The following is a 21,932-nucleotide window of genomic DNA, read 5'->3' on the forward strand; positions in this document are numbered from 1 at the left end:
ACAGTGGAGTTTGTAGCCGCGCTTGTTACGGCGCTGAATTTACGTCTATTCAACCTGACTATGTACTGTGGTGGAAATTTCACTTTTCTGTACCTATTTGTAAACCCCAATGACACTCTTATAAGTTTAATGTTTCCATCTGTCGGTCCGTGGTATTGTAGCATCCAAACGAATGGACTAATTTTGATCAGTTTTTTGTTCAATGTTGTTTGCTAGGAGAGCTCTTTATCATATCAATGATTGAGAGCTCTCCTAGCAATACTTCTGCATCATCATTAGCCCGCTCAATACTTTAAAATTTAGGTTTGTAAGAACATTATTTTTTTATTGTGATTCCTTGCTTTAAATTTCGTAATTTAACATTGATTCATTTACATTTTAAATCACTTGCATACTAAATATTAGGATATAAATAATAGAGCAGATCGATCGATCAATCGATCGATATCAATATGCAAGTAGCAAGAACTCAATTGCCAAGCCTTCCCTATCTTTGGGGTTCCATGAAGTAAAAGGTAGTTAAGGGTTCCATTTTCTTGAGTTTATTTTTAATTTGTTGTATTAAAATTTATAATATACTTTCCGCTTACGTACTGTCCTGTCGATATTTCGGTAAGCTTACGTGGAAAGGTTTAGTGCGCTCAGCTAACGAGCTCGTTAGGCTTAGACCGAGGGCTGAGCAGTCAATGGCTCGGGGTAATGAAGCGAGGCTTTGCGCTCCACCGAATAGACCCCACCATCCGCATGCTAGCTCGCCACGGAGCCCAGATAATGAACCCAACGGATTTCCTAGGACTTCATATTAGATACTATACACCTAAATACTTCACAGGAATTATCCTACTATCCTACTTAATATTATGAAGGCGAAAGTTTGTTTGCATGTATGGATGTTTGTTACTCTTTCACGCAAAAACGTCTGAACGGATTTTAATGAAACTTTACAATAATATAGCTTATACATCAGAATAACACATAGGCTACAATTTTAACCGACTTTCAAAATGGGGGAGGTGTTATGTTCGTTTTCTTATGTTCAACGATTACTCCGCCGTTTGTAAACGGATTTTCAAAATTTTTCTTTTGGTACTCGTATATAGGGTATCATCCCAATTTGGTAATTATATTCACAAAAGTGGTGATATGATGAAGGATCCATAAGTAATCTCAAAATTATAGGGAAACATATTGTGGTGACTTCGGTTTCGTGAGAAGTATTCTAAGCATATGCTACCAAGATTTAGCACCTGGTATACCGTGGTTCGGAAGGTCCTGAGAGAACAACTGATTCTCTATAGATACAAGTTTGGGAGTTTCGGTGTTGTTTTAAGAACGGAAAGCAAATGCTACTATGCAAATTACATTCATCATCATCATCATCATCACTACCATATTATTATACCATGCATCGTCCCATGGTTATAACTTATGAGCCTATAATGACCCTAGCTGTTATTGGTACTTTTCATAGTCTTTTAGAGACTCGAGTTTGTCAAGCGATAATTAAAATATATATATATATATTATAAACCTGAAGCGTATGTTTGCTTGAATGCGCTAATTTCCGGAACTACAGGTCCGATTTAAAAACGTATTTCAGTGTTAGATAGCTCATTTATCGAGTAAGGCTATAGGCTATATATTATCACGCTAAGACTAATACGACCGAATAAACTCAGGAAAATGTGGGAAAAACGGGGGAAATATTAGAAATTACGAACTACTGAAGCAATTTTTATGGCAATATTAAGAGTCCGTATACGAAATTTTGCTGAAAACGACAGAAATAATCTATAGATAAAATTGGATAGAAATCCAATTCGACAAAAAAGAAAAAATAAAAACAAATTGTGCCAAAAAACGTGATTCAAAACAACCTAAATCTCACATTATATTACTCGCCGCAAGGCTAATGTGAGATTTAGGTTGTTTTGAATCGTGTTTTTTTGACACAATTTGCTTTTCTTTTTTTTTCTTGAATGCGCTAATTTGCTTGAATGCGTTTTTTTTTATGAATTACAGCTCCAAGTTGCCGAAATTAACAGCAATTCTTTGCCCATTTGCTCTAAAATTTTGCCGAGTTACATATTTTTTTACTCAACTGTTTCATATTAAAGTGGTAAAAAGTAATTCCAAAATTGTATAGACGACTTTCTCAACAGTACATTGTATTTTTTTCATACCGTTAAGACGTCAATACAATCCATATATTCTAAACCTTTTACAGCAAAAATCACAAAACTGTCGCGGGTTGGAGTTGGATTATTTAAAAATACTTAAAAAAAAGAAAAATCTAGCTCTAACATAGATTATAATTGAAATAATCTTACATGTTGTGCATTAAAACTTATAGAAATACTGTATTTTAACTGTTAAATCCCGTAATCAGCGAAATCGGCAAAATTTCGTATACGGACTCTTAAGCACGGATATAGAGTAGACCATGTGAAGGGAGTAGGAACATTATGATATTTTTTATGGGAAAATGTACGGTTTCCGTAAAATTCCTAATCTACGCGGGCGAGGCCGCGCGGGACATCTAGTATTATTATAATTTATAGTATGATGTTAATCCTATGAAACATACAACCAACGTAAAAGTCAACGTATTACGGGCGTATACCTTACGCCGTATATTTATTATGATAATAATATGTACTAATAATTTTGTTTTGCGTAAAAACTATTTCAGTAGTAGAATTTGCAGTGCCGGAGTTATATTTTTTATACGTGTAGGCCATTTTCGCGACCCCATCTACGAAATCTGCCGTCCCCCTAAGACGCTGCCGCCCTAGGCCGCGGAATATACGGCCGTTTTATTAATCCAGGGCTAAGAATCGGGGAAGTGAATTGTGCGAGATATGAGATACTAGATGTTGCCCGCAACTTCGTTGTGATAAAACTCGTTTATCTCGCAGGAACCGTACATTTTTCTAGGACAAAAAGTGTCCTATGTCCTTTCCCGGGACTCAAAGTATCTTCATGCCAAATTTTAGCAAAATCGGTACAGGAGTTTGAGCGTGAAGAGGTTATTACCTATTCAGACAGACAGACAGACACACTTTCGTATTTATAATATTAGTATGGATATGGCACTGGTGACGTCATGGGCCACGGCTCACGACCGCATCGTACCGCCATTGTTCGTGCGCTTCCGGAGGACTCCTTGCGGTCGAAACTTGGCAGCGTTTGTAGTTTTATCCATTATATTTTAAATATATTTCTGCTACATTTTCTAACCCGACATGTGGAGGAATCTGAAATGAATATGCATTATGCAATCCGATTCGGGTCCAATTCTCTAAAAATGCAATATTCAAACTGCATTTTCTTATCACGGCAAAACACCCAGTTATTGGAACTTTCAGAGTTTATACTATGAAAAATGCTTTTATTGGCATTCATATTATTTTTTTTATAAAAATCTGAGGTAATAAGTAAGTACTGCCAATGACATTACCCCTATTACATAGATTATTAGGAATAGAGAAAAATAATGTATCTTTAACGAACTCAGTCAACAGACTAAGATTCGTTTAAGTAGCTATACCTAGTTAGCCCAAAAACAAAAATCAAAAGGATCATTAGCTGCAATTCGATTCGTCGGCAATTCCTTATTCGGGGTGGATATCGCAAACTGCAGTTTAAGGATCTTAAAACGTAGTAATAAATTTAATGTAAAATGTTCCGAGTTAGCGCCGGAGCCCGCCGAGAGAAATCTTTGAATTTGTGGTCGGAACGCTTTATCGAACTTAAAACCGGAGAAAAAGTGCGGTCTGCAGTCTGCACGATTATATTTCTGCTTTAGTAGCGGCTGGCTTTGAAGAATTAAGAACTCTTTTATCTTCGTTTCTACAGTCTTTATTGTATTTATTCAGCAAATACGTTTCCTCGTGCGAAAAGTATTTCAGCCGTTTCAGTACATCATAACGCGAAGTGCACAATTAAAACCAGCGTATTTATAGAAATAATTTGTTCACCGATAACATCTAACAAGGCGGCAACGCTGATATTTAATAATGTCTAAAACATACTTCGAGATAGCAATCTGTAAGTTTGCTGACTCACACTTACGTCAATGGGGTGGAGGCTTAATACCGAGCAAGTACTTATATAAAGTTATCGACTCAAATCCTTCCAAATAAAGTATATAATAAGAGCTTTTTCTGACCTGCGCGTGAGGCTGGTCCGCATGCGGGTGGGTGACTCCTGGCCTGGCCGACCGCGAGTTGCCCGCATGATAGGAAAAACATATCTATGAAATGATGGGATGTAGCCTCAAGCCTGTAGGCAACTGAATGCAGTCATAGTATTGGATCCGACCATAAAATCCTGCAGGAATCGTTTTTTTCGATCAAATATATTTTAAAATAATCTTTAGAACGTATAGAATGGATTAATGTTGGGTTGCCTTGTCAAAAGTAGCCGCAAGTACCTTTAATTAATTTAATGTTCATGAGATAAATGCATAAATTTGCATGTATCTTTTTTTTATTAAATTTTACATTATTTGAAAGAAAATGACGTGACAAAATAAGGTATAAATGGTTGCCAGCTCTAAGTCGGCCGCAACCTAGGGTTGCCAGCCCGTAAACAGACATAGTTCTTCATCAAAATTGATGCATCGATTTTTTAAATTATTTTGGTACAAAATTAAAGTTTTACGCATTTTGTACATGAATATCCATGGTTGCCAGTTGCACGATAGCCGCAAACTGGGGTTGCCATCACTTTTGTATATGACAAATGTTCAGGCCTACAATTATTATGCCTAGCTGGATTTGAAGACGTCGAGAACCCGCAGGATTGCTATTTTTATTTAACAGGCGTTTTTATTTTTATGCGTAGTGTCCTGTCATTCCTCAATGTCATTCCTTCTTAGTTCTTACTTTTCTATTGAATTTCATTTTGCTCAATTAGAGGTGCTTGCGGCTACTTTTAACAAGGCAACCCAACCTTGATCCATTCTATACGTTCTAAAGATTATTTTAAAATATATTTGATCGAAAAAAACGATTCATGCAGGATTTTACAGTCGGATCTTAGGATATCAGGAGCGTGTGCGTTGACATACATGACAGGAAAAACGCCCTATTAATATTAATATATAAGTATATAGGTTGGCGCAAAAGTTACAAAGTTATGCACAGCTCTTAGTAAAAATGAACTTATAAACTTAATAAATGAAGGATTACTATTAAAGCTAGCCAGTAGGTGATTGAAAATCGTTATTTTAGAATTTAGGTTTCCGTAAATTTATTGTTCATAAAAAGTAATAAATTACTTAGTACTCAATGGGATTTTTATTTTAAAACTTAATTTACTCCTAAATATTTTTTGATAAAAAGTTAAATAAATATACTTGTAGACTAAATAAAAATATTGAATAAGTATAGTATTCATAATTATATAAGTATAGTATTTAATTATACATAATTATATATTATAGTCGTAGTTTCGGTTTGAGAGTGGTTCAGCACTAAACGCGGGCCGCCGACAGTATACACAGAATTTGATTAACTCCCTGGCCGCCTGCCAACACAATCAATTACGTGCTACATAAAAAACTATCCGACGGAATCGACTAATAACAATTCTGTATCAATTTAGCTGAAAAATGTAGTGCAAGCTGTAAAATTTTAAAGTAGCAGTTGGTAAATTGTACCTAACAGTTGCACATCGTAGGTTTAGAACGTTTTAATTATTTCCTCTGAAAACACAGGTGTGACAAAATTTTCAGTTTAGTTTATGGTTGAGGGGTGCTAAAATTTTCACAGTTTGTATATAATATCTGTTGCCGCAGGCCGCTATAACAGCAAATACTAAAAATGAAATATATTTTAATTGAGGATCCAATACAACAAACGTGATTTTTTTGCTATTTAAAATAATTAAGGGGGCGCCCATATAAATTTGCTTTATAAATTATAATGCAATGGAACGGAACCCTTCGTGTGCGAGTCCAACTCGCATTTAGCTGATTATTTTTATTATATTATTATATGATAAAAATTACAACAGCATAGCAACAGCATCAAGACAAAGAATTAAAATACGAATAAGTCAGAGGGAAACTACAAAGATAAAGTGTGAACTTTATTCATTTACATTCAAATGAGGACGAAGTCGAACTTTATTTGTAAAAGAAATAATTCTTAACACAACTTAACCGGCTTCGCCGCAAAGTTTCGAACTATAAAGATTAAACTTCATCAAAACGGCTGCCACATCTGGAAGTAAAATGATCGTGTACCAGAGTTTCAATTCGCGCGGAGTGCTCTCGCTGTTATACCGCACTCGCTAGCTACTTCAAACGCGCTTTAGATGAGAATCTACGTGAGTTATTTCATCCGCATCGACTCTTTTTGGCCTAGATAAAACAATTAAGGCTTCGCGCGGATTCGGTGCTGCAATTAACGCCCCCGAACGCGGTTCCGCCGAACATGCGTCGGTAGCCGCTCCCGGCGTCGGCCTTCGCCCCTGGGCACAGTGCCCACTCCGCGCTGAAAACCGCACTCTCATTACATTACCCCCGGTCAGAGCCGCCGATTTGAATATTTCCCCGCAGAGCTGTTATCAATCAAAGAAACGCATCGAGGGAGCGCTTCGATGAGTTTACTGAATCGTAAAGTTACCGCACCAAATGAATAAGTTAATAGCGGCGGCGTTGGCTCCACTCCAACGTCCGACTTATTGACTTCCGATGTTTCGTCTTATTATTTTCTTGCTAGTTTTTTTATAAGAGAATAATTGAAGCTCCTCCTGCCGTAATACGAAACGAATTTAGCGTAAATGTGAGGTCCGAGTGGTGTTTTCTGATGTGGCATGTATTGGGTGGATTATTGTGCCACTATTCTCGTATACCCGACCGACGAGAGGCTTAGTGATGAAAATTCAGTTAGAATATTTTCTACAAAATAAAGGCGACAGAAGCGAGGGTCCGGGCCATTGAGTAGCAAATCCATATGAGCTGTTCCGAGCCGAATACCGTAAAATAGACGTACATTTTTAAAACATAAGTAGAACAAAAACTGTATTAGGTCAAGCGTTACGTTATTATTGTTTAGGTATATTACGTTTCTCAAAGATAGTATTTATTTTGTTTTGTTATTATAATATTATTATGTTCTTCAATATTTTTTTTATTCTTTGAAACATATACTTACAACCATAAACTACGACAGTATATAAATAAGTCTATGCTTACAACATTAATTTTTCTACCATAAAAGGGGTTGTCCTGGGTTTTTAATTATAAATGCGTACACTGTCCTACCAACAGAAAACAATTATAATAGACTAGTCAGTCTACTATAATTGTTTAATCTTTATTTTCTTAAAATTTTCTCCGAGCTATTCACCATATTTCCATAATGTATATTGCTCTGCCCCTGTTTTAGAATATAAAGATTACAAAAAGGAATGCAAGAACAGAGCCATCCAGGCAATAAAACGAATGTGGCCGCGGTCGTAGCCCGTAGCGGATAAAAAAAAGAAAAAAAAAAATACAGTGGGCCTCGTAAATAAACCGGACACATAAAATATGCCGACCGGAGCGGGCACGCGGACTTTTCCGCCGCAAAATTGAAATTCCTTTCCATTAATGGTTAACATTGATTCCTTTAACGCCCCGAGTGCTAAATTTTGTTTTATCCGGTGGCTCGGAGCTCGGCGGGTTTCAGGTTTTATTTCGGGCGGAATGAGCTGGTCGTGGCTTTAACGATTAACATCGGTTTAGTGGAGTGGACTTACGGGCTTGTAGCGCGTTACAGTGTGGTCAGTGTGTTTTATGCTATTACTTAGCTCCTAAAGATCGTTAGATTGGGATTTATACGTAACAAGACCTGACTGTACGTGTAAAATTGTAATGTGTGTTTAGCTGTTGGCTTATTAAATAACTGACAATTATGTGGGTAATATTTTTTTTCTGATAAAGTATTATTATCGGAACTTCGGCCGCAATACGACTTCTATCCATCGTAACGCGTTATAGTAATGAATCTGTTATGATAAAACTATAGTCCATCGGAATCGGATTAACAAGAACGCAAAATTAATATAAAATAATTATATAACTCCCACGTATAAAATAATTTATACGTGGGAGAGCCATGCTTCGGCACGAATGGGCCGGCTCGACCGGATTAATACCACGTTCTCACAGAAAACCGACGTGAAACAGCGCTTGCGCTGTGTTTCGCCGAGTGAGTGAGTTTACCGGAGGCCCAATCCCCTAACCCCTACCCTATTCCCTTCCCTACCCTCAACTATTCCCTTCCCTTCCCTTCCCTACCCTCCCCTATTACCCTATTCCCTCTTAAAAGGCCGGCAACGCACTTGCAGCTCTTCTGATGCTGCGAGTGTCCATGGGCGACGGAAGTTGCTTTCCATCAGGTGACCCGTTTGCTCGTTTGCCCCCTTATTTCATTAAAAAAAAAAGATTTTACAATCGTACCAAAATTATTTTGGGACTAATTTTAAAATCTATAAAATGTCTAATTTATTTAAAATGAACAAACTGGTCAGATCACTGAACATGGAGCGATATTTCTTTGTGTAAAATGCACTACGGATATCCGCCTTCTCGGAAAAGTGAGCGGATATTCTCGCTAGTATTTTTATTCGATTAATGCCTTTTAAATGTTTAAGCGCGACGCGCTCGTACGATTCGATGATAGTACGCCCGGAGGAAAATAACTAAGCACTGCAATCGAAGCGGCATTATAAAGGTGCTCTACTATAGTAATCACAACTCTTAAACAGGTTACGTTAATACAAAATGCACTTAAGTACTTTTCATAGATTAAGGGTTAATTCAGTCCACAACACGATGCGATGCATTTCTAAACTTGTGTGGATTTCACGGACTGTCAATTCAATTTTAGAATTAATGCATCTACGCATCTTTTGCGGTCTGAATGACCCTAAGATTAAGTAGATACGTGGGAGATTGATTTCAATTTTCAAGTGGTCTGCTTCACTATAACGTATCTGCGTTTTGCAGTGATGGGTGAGGTGTGCGCGGTGTCGGCCGCGCGGGACGGCGTGGCGGGCGCGGTGGGCGCGGCGCGGGCGGGCGCGTAGGGCGGCGCGGTGGCGGGCGCGCGCGCGGCGGCCGCGGCGGCGCATGCACGCCACCGGCCACACGGACCGCTCGGGCGGCGGCGGCGGCGGCGGCTCCTGGCGCCTCCCGCCCGACGAGACGCTGCAGGTCGCCGACCCCAAGTCTGCGAAGGAGGACGTAAGTCATCCTACAGCACTCGTTAATGAAGACGTAAGTGAACGAAGTGTATCTAGCATGTGCTAACAAAAGGACGATTAGTCATTTCTTCCCTTATAATTTGAACTAACTTCACCTACTTCATCATCTGTCTAACTTTGTAGATATACATAAAATCTAGTTTTTTTTTTATTGCAAATAGTTTTCCCGGCCTTAAAACCTTTATTTATGTAGTCATACGAAAAACTAATGCCGTTAATGTTTTTAAGTTCAGTTTATAATTATCTGCCTTAAGCGAGTGCCCGATTGAAGAAGTTTACACGTAGTTAAAGAATATAAATACAATCGAGATTGAAGACGTAAGTGGATGAAGTGGATAACTAAAATTTTATAACATAAGGACTATCGCTCATTTTTTTATTATAATTTGAACAAACCATTTAACTTAAACTTACCCACTTCATCATTTGGCTTATATATCCAGCTATAGGTACATTGAATCTAAATTTGCTTGATTTTAAATCATTTTCTCGCTTCTAAAGCCTCTATTGATGAAGAAAATTTCAAACGACAATTTTCAAATTGTTAGTCGTCACATTGCTGACGTAATCATGTGGAATTTCCGCCGCGGAACTTCGGCATAGTGTGTTCAGACACTAAGTTATCTACTTCATCCACTATCGTCTTAAATTATGGATAATTCTCCGATGATCATATCTGATATCACGAATCAACTCGTTTTAAATTCGCATAGAACAGTGTAACATTACGACGTTTTTCAGGATCTGTACCCCGGCGATGGTCACAACTGGAGGAGCATCATATTCTCGTTGATGGTGATCAGTTTTGTCATAGCGGGCATCGTCACTGCGATTTATTTACTTGGGTAAGTGTTATTAAACAAGATTAAAATTAATAACTATAACCATTAATTTTAAAACAATTCAGTGCTTTGTGTTAGTTTTAGAATAAATATATGTATTATGTATGCTAGTTTGAAAGGTATTTTTAAAACGGTTGAAATGCCTGAAATAAATGGTAAATTAATAAAATTCAATTAAAAACAGATGTAGCGTCTACGGCGTAGACCCCGCTAGGCATGCTACGCGACCATTCCTCTAATAAATCGATAGAGGTTTACAAATGGCAAGAATATACTCAAATCTAATATTCAAATAGAAAATGAAATATTTAATCTAATATTCGATGTCGACTTCCACGGTGTGGCTTATCTACTGACGTCTTCAAAAGCTTCCTATTCGATATATCACTCGAAGGTGAGTACATGCAAACTTGCATGCGGGACTCGCGGAGCCAAAAGTAGTATAACTTTAATATTATTTACGCTTTCGTGGAAAAGGCACTTAAACGAATGTACCAGTAGCAGTGAGAAGGCTTCGTGACAACATGCCAACACCAATAACAAACTTCAACAGCGAACCCAGCACTTATTGATTGAGATTTCGTTCGCGTTTGCACGAAATGCAAAATATCTTACTACATAGGAACTTTATACTTGCCTGTTAAATATACAAAAGAAAGAAGATAAGAAAATTCTAAGATCGAGTAATAGTAGGACGGCGGACGTAAAGGCCTGTATTCACTTTGATTAGTGATAAGTGCAGGTGCTTAGTAATCATGAGAAAGCAAGTGTGGATACTGATTAGTGCAAGTTCTTTAATAAAATAATAAAATAAAATCATTTATTTCAGGCTTCTGGGATCCATAACATTACATTTAAAAAAACAATTGAAAATTTCGTTACATTATCATTATAGTCATTACATTAAAATTACAATACATTTAAAATATATGATTAAGCAATAAAATTAAATTAAAATTTTAAAGTTATGTATACTTAATAAAAAATAATAAGATTATATAATAAAAATAGATCAAAATCACAGTCAATCATTTTATGCAATAAATTACAAATAGTATTTAAAAAGTATTTAAAAAGTTAAATTAAAAATTAAAAACTTATGAACTAAAAGACATTTAGCAATACACATTAAATTAAAATTGTAAAGTTAAAATCATGTATAAATAAGATAATACAATAAAAAGTCTTTATTTTCTCCTAAGTACTAATCACCTGCACTCGCACTAATCAAAGTGAATACAGTCCTTCAATGCAAGTAATTCGTTATTTATCAGCTGGCTTTGACATAACGCGACCAAATTACGTAGGTCCGTCACCTGCCTATAAATCAATCAACTTCTGATAACTGGGCACAAACAAGTATTAACATACATAGAATTTTCTTAAAAGCAAATAATATTGAAGAACCAACTTGATTAATTTTATTTATATAATGTAATTTACGGCAAAAATAATTAAGATCGTTTTAAAGTTTGTTTAATTTACGCGAATAAATTAATATGGATAACATTTTTTAGCAAGAAAGAGTCAAAACTCAACTCATTTTCACTGTTATTCTTAGTACAACATAATACTTGGTTTAACAATTATTAGGGTTCCGTAGTCAACAAGGAACCTTTATTGTTTGGGTATGTCCGTCCGTCTGTCCGTCCGCGGTTTTGCTCAGAGACTACCTACCTACAACAACACACTGCAAGCTCAGCAAACACCTAAACCCAAATTTGTAGCATAACGACTTGCAGATTCTGTAAGGAGGAGGATAAAACACCTATTCACCTTCTCCTCGACTGTCCTGCTCTACCACAGAGTAGGAACAGGCACCTTGGTCGCCACGAATATTCATCCACAGAGGAAATTCGAGGCACCAACCCCAACCATATCGTTCAATTTATGAGCAGTATAGGGTTGGGGATGATACTCTAGTGCGAAGGAGTCACAATAGACCCTCATGGGTCGCAGTGAATGCACATGTTAATAATGCCGACAAAGTGGTAAATAAAATCTTTACATTTTTTATGGTACCTCCCTATGATTATTTTTTTTCCCACCGTACGACATCCCACATGTGGGATGTCGTTGGATAACTTCTTTAAAAATATTACGAGTATTCAAAGATCATTTTCCGATTTAGATCCATTTGTGATAATGAAGTTTTTAAGCGGAAAAATCCACTTTAACCCTTCTACCGGCTAAATGGCTACTTCTGGAAATATTTAAAAAATCACGTGGGTAGGAAAGATGTTGAATTTAAAATTAAAACTATCACGGCTAGCAATACTTCAACGGCTAGGAAAAGGAATACTTCATAAGCTGTTATTGAGTAATAGTCGATCAACTAAAAACATATATTCAGAGAATTATAAGGGAACTTTTCATTCAATTTACCTTTGAACGTAACTGAGATGACTTTGTTAGTAGTATAAAACACGTTATAAATGTACATTGATTAGTATTTTATTTGTTATAATATGGGCTACTACGGAACCCTGTATTGCGCGTGGCCCTATACGCACTTGGCCTGTTTTGATATTATTCTTCTTTAAGCCATGCAGTTACAATCCATAGAGACTTTGTCGTATTTCCATAAACCAATACATTCAACGTACAGTAGGAACTCGATTAACTGGACTAATTGTTGTCGCTAGACATTCGGATATTCGAAAATCCGGATAATCGAATGTATGAATAAAACCTGGTTTTTATAAACATACTCATATGCACCGAGCATATGAGTTTGTTATAAATATAAAAAGTTTATTAAGAAATTAATACGAGATACGTTTTTCGATGGTGGTCCGGGTAATCATAATTAAACTAAAAAACTCATTTTTTTTATTCAGAATAAATGTTTGCAAATATTTTCTGAAAGTCTACATGATTCCTACCACCGGTTCGGGAACTAACCCGGTGAGAAGGACCGGCGTAAGAAACTCGCACGGGGCCCACTTTATTTACCAAAAAAGTGAGAAAAAAAAATCTTTTAAAATAAAGTTTCCAATGCTGTAATATCCGGATATACCCGGATTTCATCAAAATTATATCCGAGTATAACTGAGGGCCGGATAATCGAGTTTCTAGCGTAAACTATGTCGTCGAGGTGGCTAATGGCTTGAGGCATTCTCATCACTGATAGGTATCTTGTGGTGACGCGACCAATTGCAATTTGCAAGTGATAGGCATTCATGTTGCCACCCTGTCTATTGGCCAGTTAGCTCCATCATCGAGTATCGTCCATCGACCATAACTGCCAGCAGTTATGGTTACCCTTAATATATCCACTATCCAGGTATATTACTATAGGCTATCCACAACTTATTTGACAAATTCTCCATACTCCATCTGTCAAGTTAAGTAGTGGATAGCCTATCAGGAATTGGTGAAACAGCCCCTTAATGTTATAACCATAAGGTTTATTTAGGTACATAGTTGAATAGAAGACTAACTTATAGAAAACTAGATGTCCCGCGCGGCTTCGCCCGCGTAAATTAGGAATTTTACAGAAACCGTACATTTTCCTATAAAAAATAGCTCTTACTCTCTTCACTTGGTCTACTCTATATCTGTGCCAAATATTGCCATAAAAATTGCTCCAGTAGTTCGTAATAATTTCTAATATTTCCCCCGTTTTTCCCACATTTTCCTGAGTTTCTTCGGTCGTATTAGTCTGAGCCTATAGCCTTACTTGGTAAATGAGCTATCTAACACTGAAATAAGTTTTTAAATCGGACCTGTAGTTCCTGAGATTAACGCGTTCAAGCAAACATACTCTTCAGGTTTATAATAATAGGTAGGTATAGATTTTTTTTATTATCGCTTGACAAACTCGAGTCTCGATCTAAGAGACTATGAAAAGTACCAATAACAGGGTCATTATAGGCTCATAAGTCATAACCATGGTACGATGCATGGTATAATATGGTAGTGATGATGATGATGAATGTAATTTGCATAGTAGCATATGCTTTCCGTTCTTAAAACAACGCCGAAACTCCCAAACTTGTATCTATAAAGAATCAAGAGTTCTCTCAGCACCTTCCGAACCACGGTATACCAGGTATACCTCGGTGCAAAATCTTACTTGTTGGTAGCATATGCTTAGAATACTTCTCACGAATCCGAAGTCACCACATGTTTCCCTATAAGTTTTGAGGAGTTCCCTCGATTACTTATGGATCCTTCATCAGATCACCACTTTTGAAAATATAATACCAAATTAGGATGATACCCTATACCTATACCAAAAGAAAATTTTTGAAAATCGGTTAATTAACGGCGGAGTAATCGTTGAACATAAGAAAACGAACATAACACCTCCCCCATTTTGAAAGTCAGTTAAAATTGTAGCCTATGTGTTATTCTGATGTATAAGCTATATTATTGTAAAGTTTCATTAAAATTCGTTCAGTAGTTTTTGCGTGAAAGAGTAACAACCATCCATACATCCACACATACATCTATACTTCTTCTTTGTTCATTGACTTCAGTTTTGCGGTACGGCTTATCGCTTTGGGGTAATTCTACGGACATAGACAAAGCCTTCATCGCTCAAAAAAAATGTATTAGAGCTATATGTGGTAAGCCACCATATGATTCGTGTAAACCGCTATTTAAAAAATTAAAACTGTTAACTTTACCGAGTTTGTACATCTATGAATTAGTAAATTATACTAAGTTAAACTATCATAGTTTTAAAGAAGCTCGTGACATTTATCCCCGCAATACAAGAAATCCCGACCGACTAGTGTTAGATGTGGTTCCCAAAACAACCTTATACCAAAAACAATTTTATGCCATGTGCATAAAAACATACAATGCGATTCCATCGACCCTTAAATGTTTGCCATACAACAAATTTAAAAGGGAAATCATAAAATGGTTGTTAAGTAAAAACTTCTACTCAGTCAAAGAGTTATTTAATAGTAAGGCTGAATGAATCTTATAATCATTTTGACATAATTTTATAATATTAAACTTTTAACTAATTATATTATATTATTGTATTTTAATGATTGACATTGACATATTAATCTTGTAACTTAAACTAAATTTATTATTCTTGACATTGCTGTATTTATTGTAATTGTATAATTGTAACTGTCCTATTGTATTCTAAAAATGTTATGCAGTTATTACTAACTGTTATTTTAATAATTTTATGGAATGATGTGACATTTTTATTGTTTTTTCTGAATATTTTCACACAGACTGCCTTGTATTATTAGTTAAATGTTGTTAGATTCTATGACTTTTAAAATATTTGCATTTATACGTGGGAGAGCCATGCTTCGGCACGAATGGGCCGGCTCGACCGGATAAATACCACGTTCTCACAGAAAACCGGCGTGAAACAGCGCTTGCGCTGTGTTTCGCCGAGTGAGTGAGTTTACCGGAGGCCCAATCCCCTAACCCCTACCCTATTCCCTTCCCTACCCTCAACTATTCCCTTCCCTTCCCTACCCTCCCCTATTACCCTATTTCCTCTTAAAAGGTCGGCAACGCACTTGCAGCTCTTCTGATGCTGCGAATGTCCATGGGCGACGGAAGTTGCTTTCCATCAGGTGACCCGTTTGCTCGTTTGCCCCCTTATTTCATAAAAAAAAAAAAAAAAAAATGCTATCTTCATAGTTAAAAGTGTAAGACCTGACCAATGAACTTATGTGAACATCTAATGTACCACTTTTAATGCAAATAAATGATTGATTGATTGATTGATTGATATACATCCAAACAAACTTTCGCCTTTATAATATTAGTAGGACTAGTAGGAAGTAGGATGATATTATGTGCTTACGTTATTTTTTAAGGTATCTGTTTGTTGTCATTAAATATCTTTGCTATTCATAGTATTTGCTAAGCCATGTTCAATAAAAATATATAGGGCGAAATTAGAAAAAATTGCATTCAATTCCCGGCAAATTAATTTTCCAAAAAGTAATATTGCAGATTTAGATTTGAAATCAAAATATATCTCGCTACTAGTTTAAGCATTTTTGCTTATCCTATAGTTATAGGTTTCACCTACTATACCTACCATTTTAAAATTCTGTTAGTACGGTCATGATCTTTTTTTACATTTTAGATTATCCACATTTGGTATAATTATATACGGAGAGCGAGTGAAACAATAATATGTTCAATAATAAACTTTAACCAAGACTGATGGTAGTCGTAATCTAGGATGTGATCACCAATTATTTTTCACTCAATGTGTGATGATGTGTACTCCCATAATATAGTTGGTACATACATCAGATCTTTATTTTGTATTTTTATGTGTACCAATGTATATTGTACTGTTGGTGTCCCTTAATAAAATAAATAAATATTATCACCACCAGGTATGTGGACGAGCTGCTGTACTGGTCGGGGCGGCGCATGCGGCTGGAGGAGTTCCTGCGCGGGGAGCTGGCGAGCGCGCGGCTGCCCACCACCTGGGTCGGCCACCAGCTGGTCTACCAGGCGGACGACGGTGGCCTGCTGGCGCTCGACACCCTCAACAACACCCTCACGGTGCTCGTCACCAACCACACCCTCGTAAGTTTTAGTAGCTTCGCTCTCGCGCTGAAGGATTTGTTGCGGATATCAGACAACGGGAAATATGATTAATACTTTACATGATATTATTGTAGTAAAGATTACACTCTGTAAATTTTTTGTTGCGTCGAGGAATTCGAACTTACGATCCCCAACCACAAAGCCAGAGGCCGGGTCGTTGATACGCGTCTGAAAATTGTTACACGACGAAAGTGAAAAAGATTCAATTATACTACGATCATACATCAGAAGCAGCTCCTAAAATAATAAATAACTCAATGTAAAGTACAATTTAAATTTTATTATAAAATATGCAATCCATTTCGCTGGTAGCGACGCGACGTTAGAATTATTTTGATAGATGGTACACCGCGCCGCGGCGCGCTGCTAGAAAATACGACGCCTTTACCACTTTGATGTACCGCAAGCGCAATTAATTTTTATATTAATAGCGCAACTATAAAGCGATATTAAAATTTGCCCAGAAATAACCTGAGCGTCGAAATTGGCCGTAAATTTTCCTCAAAACAAAGTTTAGCCAAAGTTCCAGTTTGAAACAATGCAAATTCAATTTTCCCGGCCGAATAGCCCGTTACGACGCCACTGCAACTGCCCTGGACATCGCCGCCTCTTAAACACCGCGGCTGTCCCATTTCAAAACCTAGTAAGGGCCAAAAACGACACATTTTACAAAAATCCTTTTATTGCTTGAACTTCCTAACTTACTAGGTCCCTTTACCGTATACAAAAAAAACCTACGTTAAATAAATTCACTTAAATGTATATTTAAGAATCAATATCGAATAAGTGTACTATCCAGTACTGAGCCGTATAACGTTTATGCGCTCTCCTGCAAAATGTAGTTTTTGGCCCTTACTAGGTTTTGAAATAGGGCAGCCGACCGGCCCCTTTTGCCCCTGCTACACTAGCCCCTAGTGTCTAGATACTGCCTAAATGGCACGCCACACGCTACAAGATTGAAATTTATCAGCTATCGATCTCGCATATTGAACGTGATATTGTAATTAGAAGCTTGCAAGACAAAAAATTATGAAATACTTTCTGCCACACTCACTGCCGCACTCAAAATAGAACATTTTTTTGTTAGCCCTTACTATCCCACTGCTGGGCCAGGGTCTTTCACTTGTCCCGCACCCAAATAATTCAAAATTTTGACATAAGCCCCATACGTTATCTACCAAACTCTTCATTTAATTGAAGGTTAATCATAATTAAATGTCTCTGAGCGCAGCAGTCAGAGACGTATATTATAATCTTATATCTTTAAACGAGCAATTCTTGTATATATGTATATATATAATTGGAATCTCGGAATCGGCTCCAACGATTTTCATGAAATTTAGTATATAGGGGGTTTCGGGGGCGATAAATCGATCTAGCTAGGAATCATTTTTAGAAAATGTCATTTTATTCGTGTTTTATCGAATAACTACCGAGCAAAGCTCGGTCAAATAGCTAGTAATTACTTAACTGTAATCAAAATATGAAGATTTTGACGCGAGTGCCATACATTATCTGTCAAACTCGTCATTTATTCACAGTTAAGTAATTAATATTCTTCTCTGAGTGCCATTTTTATTTAAAAAAAAACACTAAATTGTATGATTATTGTCTTTTAACACAGAGATAATATAATTCATAAAGTAAAAATACCTTATTCACTTAAGAGCCCAAATGACCCTAACTTGACTACATACTTTAACCTAGATCTCAAAATCTGTAAGGTCTAGAAAACTGATTTTTTGACACAAGTAACTTCAGTTCATAAAGATGAAATACTCAAGACGAAAACACGATTACTCAAAAAATGCTTGATAGTTTCTTTTTTACAAAAAACCTTGTTTTAGACACATTTTTGCTTGGATCTTCGAAGTTTGCTGTATTTTCTTTAATATTTTTTAATATCTAAAAAGGTATTGATAAAACCTAAATTTGCTCAAAACACTTTTTTCATAATCATTATAGTTCGTCTTTTATTCAAGTGAAACTAACTCGGCGATGATTCCGCGCCGTCCTTTTTCACCTGGCATATGAAAGACGGGTGTGGGTGTGAAGAGAGAAGGACGATGTTTGATTTTTAGAGTCAGGTGAGCTCTTAAGGAATAACTAATTAATAATTAAATTCAAAACTTACAAATACCACAGAATTCAAAAATTACAAATACCAGCTCTATCACGACTCTGTCGATAAACTTGATTCACACAACCGTAACTTACGGAACTGAGAAACAACAGAACCGATCGTAAATCCACTGGCGATCGTATATCGTAACTTATACGTGAGCCAGCTGCATTCATGACTCCACTCGAATCTCGTTGACCTACCTGGGGATCGATTCTTATACCTCGAATGTCGCTTCTAATACAAACTTTCTCATTTATAGTTACGTAGTGATTACATAATTAGTAATCTGTGCTATTATAGCCTGAGTCTGCCAATATTAAACCAACGTCAAAACTGTTTCGATCCAGTCCCTCATAAAAAATACGTCAACATTTTTTGGAATTTCTACCAATCAAAACTATTTTGAAATTTTATAAACTATATTCAAAAAACTTTTTGAAAAAAAGCTTTTATTTAAATAGTCTAAAAAGGAGAAAATAAATTCTTTACTTTCAATTAGCAAATATTGCAGAACTGTTATAAACACAATTGTTCCCCTATCTTGGATGAGCCGCCATATTGGATGTAGAATGACATTAAATTCGTTTCCGAGTTACTCTCAATGAACCCTTTCATATAATACCCATATTGCGGAAGTTCATTAAAAATAACTATTGCTCTACCTTGGATGAGCCGCCATATTGGATGTAGAATGATGTTAAATTCGTTTCCGATTTACTCTCAATGAGCCCTTTCATTTAATATCCATATTGTAGGACTGGATGGAAAATAACTATTTCGCCATCTTGGATGGTCGGTCATATTGAATTTAGAGTGATGTCACATACATTATCATCCAAAATAAACGCGTACGCAAAATTTCAGCGGTTAAATAAATCTACTTCAAAATTGAGTTCCAAAATTTCACCCGAACATACATACTTACATACATACAGAGCAAGTTAAATAAAAGCTCTTAATAATAAAATAATAATAATTAAACCGAGGAAACCATAACAAAACTGTTTCAGTGTTGCATTATACAAGTACATAAATAGTGTAGATTCTACTTGAGGTACCTAATGAGAGTGAGGACCTTCGTGACGAATTTATAATTTGAACGAGGATACAATTTCGGAGCCGGAAAACTGAAGTTTATTTTGAAATTCAATTATATATTTTATTTCATTAAATTACTTCTGATTGTTAACTCGATTAGTAGTTGATGAAACATTATATTGTACACAGAGGCAGCTCAATGTCCGCGGGTACCAGTGCTCCCCGAACCTGCGCTTCGTGTTGTTTCAGCACAATATCAAGGAGGTAAGTTTAACATCAAAATATTATACTGTTACATTAATACCAGAATGAATATGGACGAAATTTTCCTTTTTAGGTTTCCGTACCCAAAGGGTAAAAACAGAACCCTATTATTGAGACTTAAACGTTGTTTATCCGTCTGTCTGTCTGTCTCCAGGCTGTATCTCAAGAACCGCTATAGCTAGACTTCTGAAATTTTCACAGATTGTATATTTGTGTTGCCGCTATAACAACAAATACTAAAAATAAAATAAATATTTAAGGGGGTTCCCATACAACAAACATTATTTTTTTTGCCTTTTTTGCTCGATATCAATAATGACAAGAAGTATGCATTTGAAATTTTCACATAATCCTGAATTATAATTATTTTGCTCGGTACGGAACCCTTCGTGCGCGAGTCCGACTCGCTCTTGGCCGATTTTACTATCGAATTTTTTTATTTGAATTTCGAAATTCGAAAGTCAAATAAAAAAATGGAAATTTCATTGTTTTTTTCGATTTGAGATTTTGTGTTCTTTTGCCTCTAATAGAAAAAATTTAAAAAGTAAATATGTAAATATTTTGACAAATCGACAAGGTTTATTGTGGTTTATTAGTTTCAAATTAAAAAGATTAATTTTAATTGGCTGTTTCTAGCGTGAAAACATTGATGTAATATTATGCCCTACTTGAGTAGTATCTGTAGAGTATTAAAAGGATATTTTTAATACTCTACAGTTTCCTTTCTAACGTGAATAGGGGTCTTTCTTTTGTTATTCTCAGAAATCTACCTCAATATTATTGCTTAGTTAGAGTATTCTTGTTTACGTTATAAGCAACAGCATTATTAAGGCCGTCCCGCGAGCAAACGACCTTGGCCATACATTTGCCGCGTTGCCGAGATCGCACCAAACCCTATTTTTTTTACTTAACTTAGTTCAAAATTGTCCTAAAAAAATGTCCTATATGTGTAATGTCCTATATGATATAGTCGATCTATTGGCGTGTGTTTCAAATAAAAGTAATTTGTAAATCCTAAGGAGATACTGAATGTATGCTTGAATTTTGATAAATTAATTTTACTTTGGAAGCTGATATCATGAGTATAATAAACAAAATTAGAAAATTTAAAACGGGGAAAGGAATGTTAATATACTGAAGATTATTGCTGTATTTTTATTATAACTTTGTAGCTTTCAAATTATTATGAGTTTATAAGGCTCTAAATATGGTAAATTACGGAATCTCCGTAGGGAAGGCCCTTAATGTAATGTTGATGTTACAGGTGTATCGACGGACATTCACTGCGCATTACACTGTTTATGACGTCACCAATGAGTAAGTAGTTAAAATTTTACTTAAATCCACGCGCGATCAGAATGGAATGGAACCATGTCAAAATAAATCGAAAATGACAGTTTTGTTTTCTGTCAGCGCGCGTCTCAGTTCCAAAAGGACGCATCCCATTCTTATCGCGCGCGGATATCTTATATCTTTAAACGAGCAATTCTTGTATATATATATATATATAATTGGAATCTCGGAATCGGCTCCAACGATTTTCATGAAATTTAGTATATAGGGGGTTTCGGGGGCGATAAATAGATCTAGCTAGGAATCATTTCTAGAAAATGTCATTTTCATCGGATACCGAGCAAAGCTCAGTCAAATAGCTAGTAATATAATAATATACCACAATGGCTATCAGCGTCCCAGTAAATGTTGGCCAATACGAGTTTGCGCCACTTGTATAGACATAAAAACTAAAATCCATATCCATACTATAGACTAATGTCTAATACTAATATTATAAATGCGAAAGTGTGTCTGTCTCTCTGTCCGTCTGTCTGACTGTCTGTTACCTCTTC

The 21,932-nt window shown here is 36.1% G+C and overlaps 1 protein-coding gene and 1 long non-coding RNA gene across 6 annotated transcripts in view; both read left to right on the forward strand.

Moving 5' to 3' along the window:
• Positions 1-9,059, forward strand: part of LOC121731436 — an 84,500-nt gene extending 75,441 nt beyond the window's left edge. The window contains exon 3 of the long non-coding RNA XR_006036231.1: positions 9,005-9,059. This is a non-coding gene — a long non-coding RNA (uncharacterized LOC121731436). The remainder of the gene's footprint in view (positions 1-9,004) is intronic.
• A 66-nt stretch (positions 9,060-9,125) lies between these two features.
• Positions 9,126-21,932, forward strand: part of LOC121731388 (inactive dipeptidyl peptidase 10) — a 34,890-nt gene continuing 22,083 nt past the window's right edge. For 3 of the 5 annotated variants that reach the window (XM_042120794.1, XM_042120801.1, XM_042120817.1), the window contains exons 1-5: positions 9,126-9,274; positions 10,003-10,106; positions 16,442-16,637; positions 20,011-20,085; positions 21,350-21,402. In XM_042120794.1, the coding sequence (XP_041976728.1) occupies positions 9,128-9,274; positions 10,003-10,106; positions 16,442-16,637; positions 20,011-20,085; positions 21,350-21,402 (575 nt within the window). In that variant the 5' untranslated portion in view covers positions 9,126-9,127. The remainder of the gene's footprint in view (positions 9,275-10,002; positions 10,107-16,441; positions 16,638-20,010; positions 20,086-21,349; positions 21,403-21,932) is intronic. The other 2 variants (XM_042120809.1, XM_042120825.1) reach the window with 1 other exon arrangement.

This window comes from Aricia agestis, chromosome 1 (genome assembly GCF_905147365.1).
Source record: "Aricia agestis chromosome 1, ilAriAges1.1, whole genome shotgun sequence".
Classification (NCBI taxonomy): domain Eukaryota; kingdom Metazoa; phylum Arthropoda; class Insecta; order Lepidoptera; family Lycaenidae; genus Aricia; species Aricia agestis.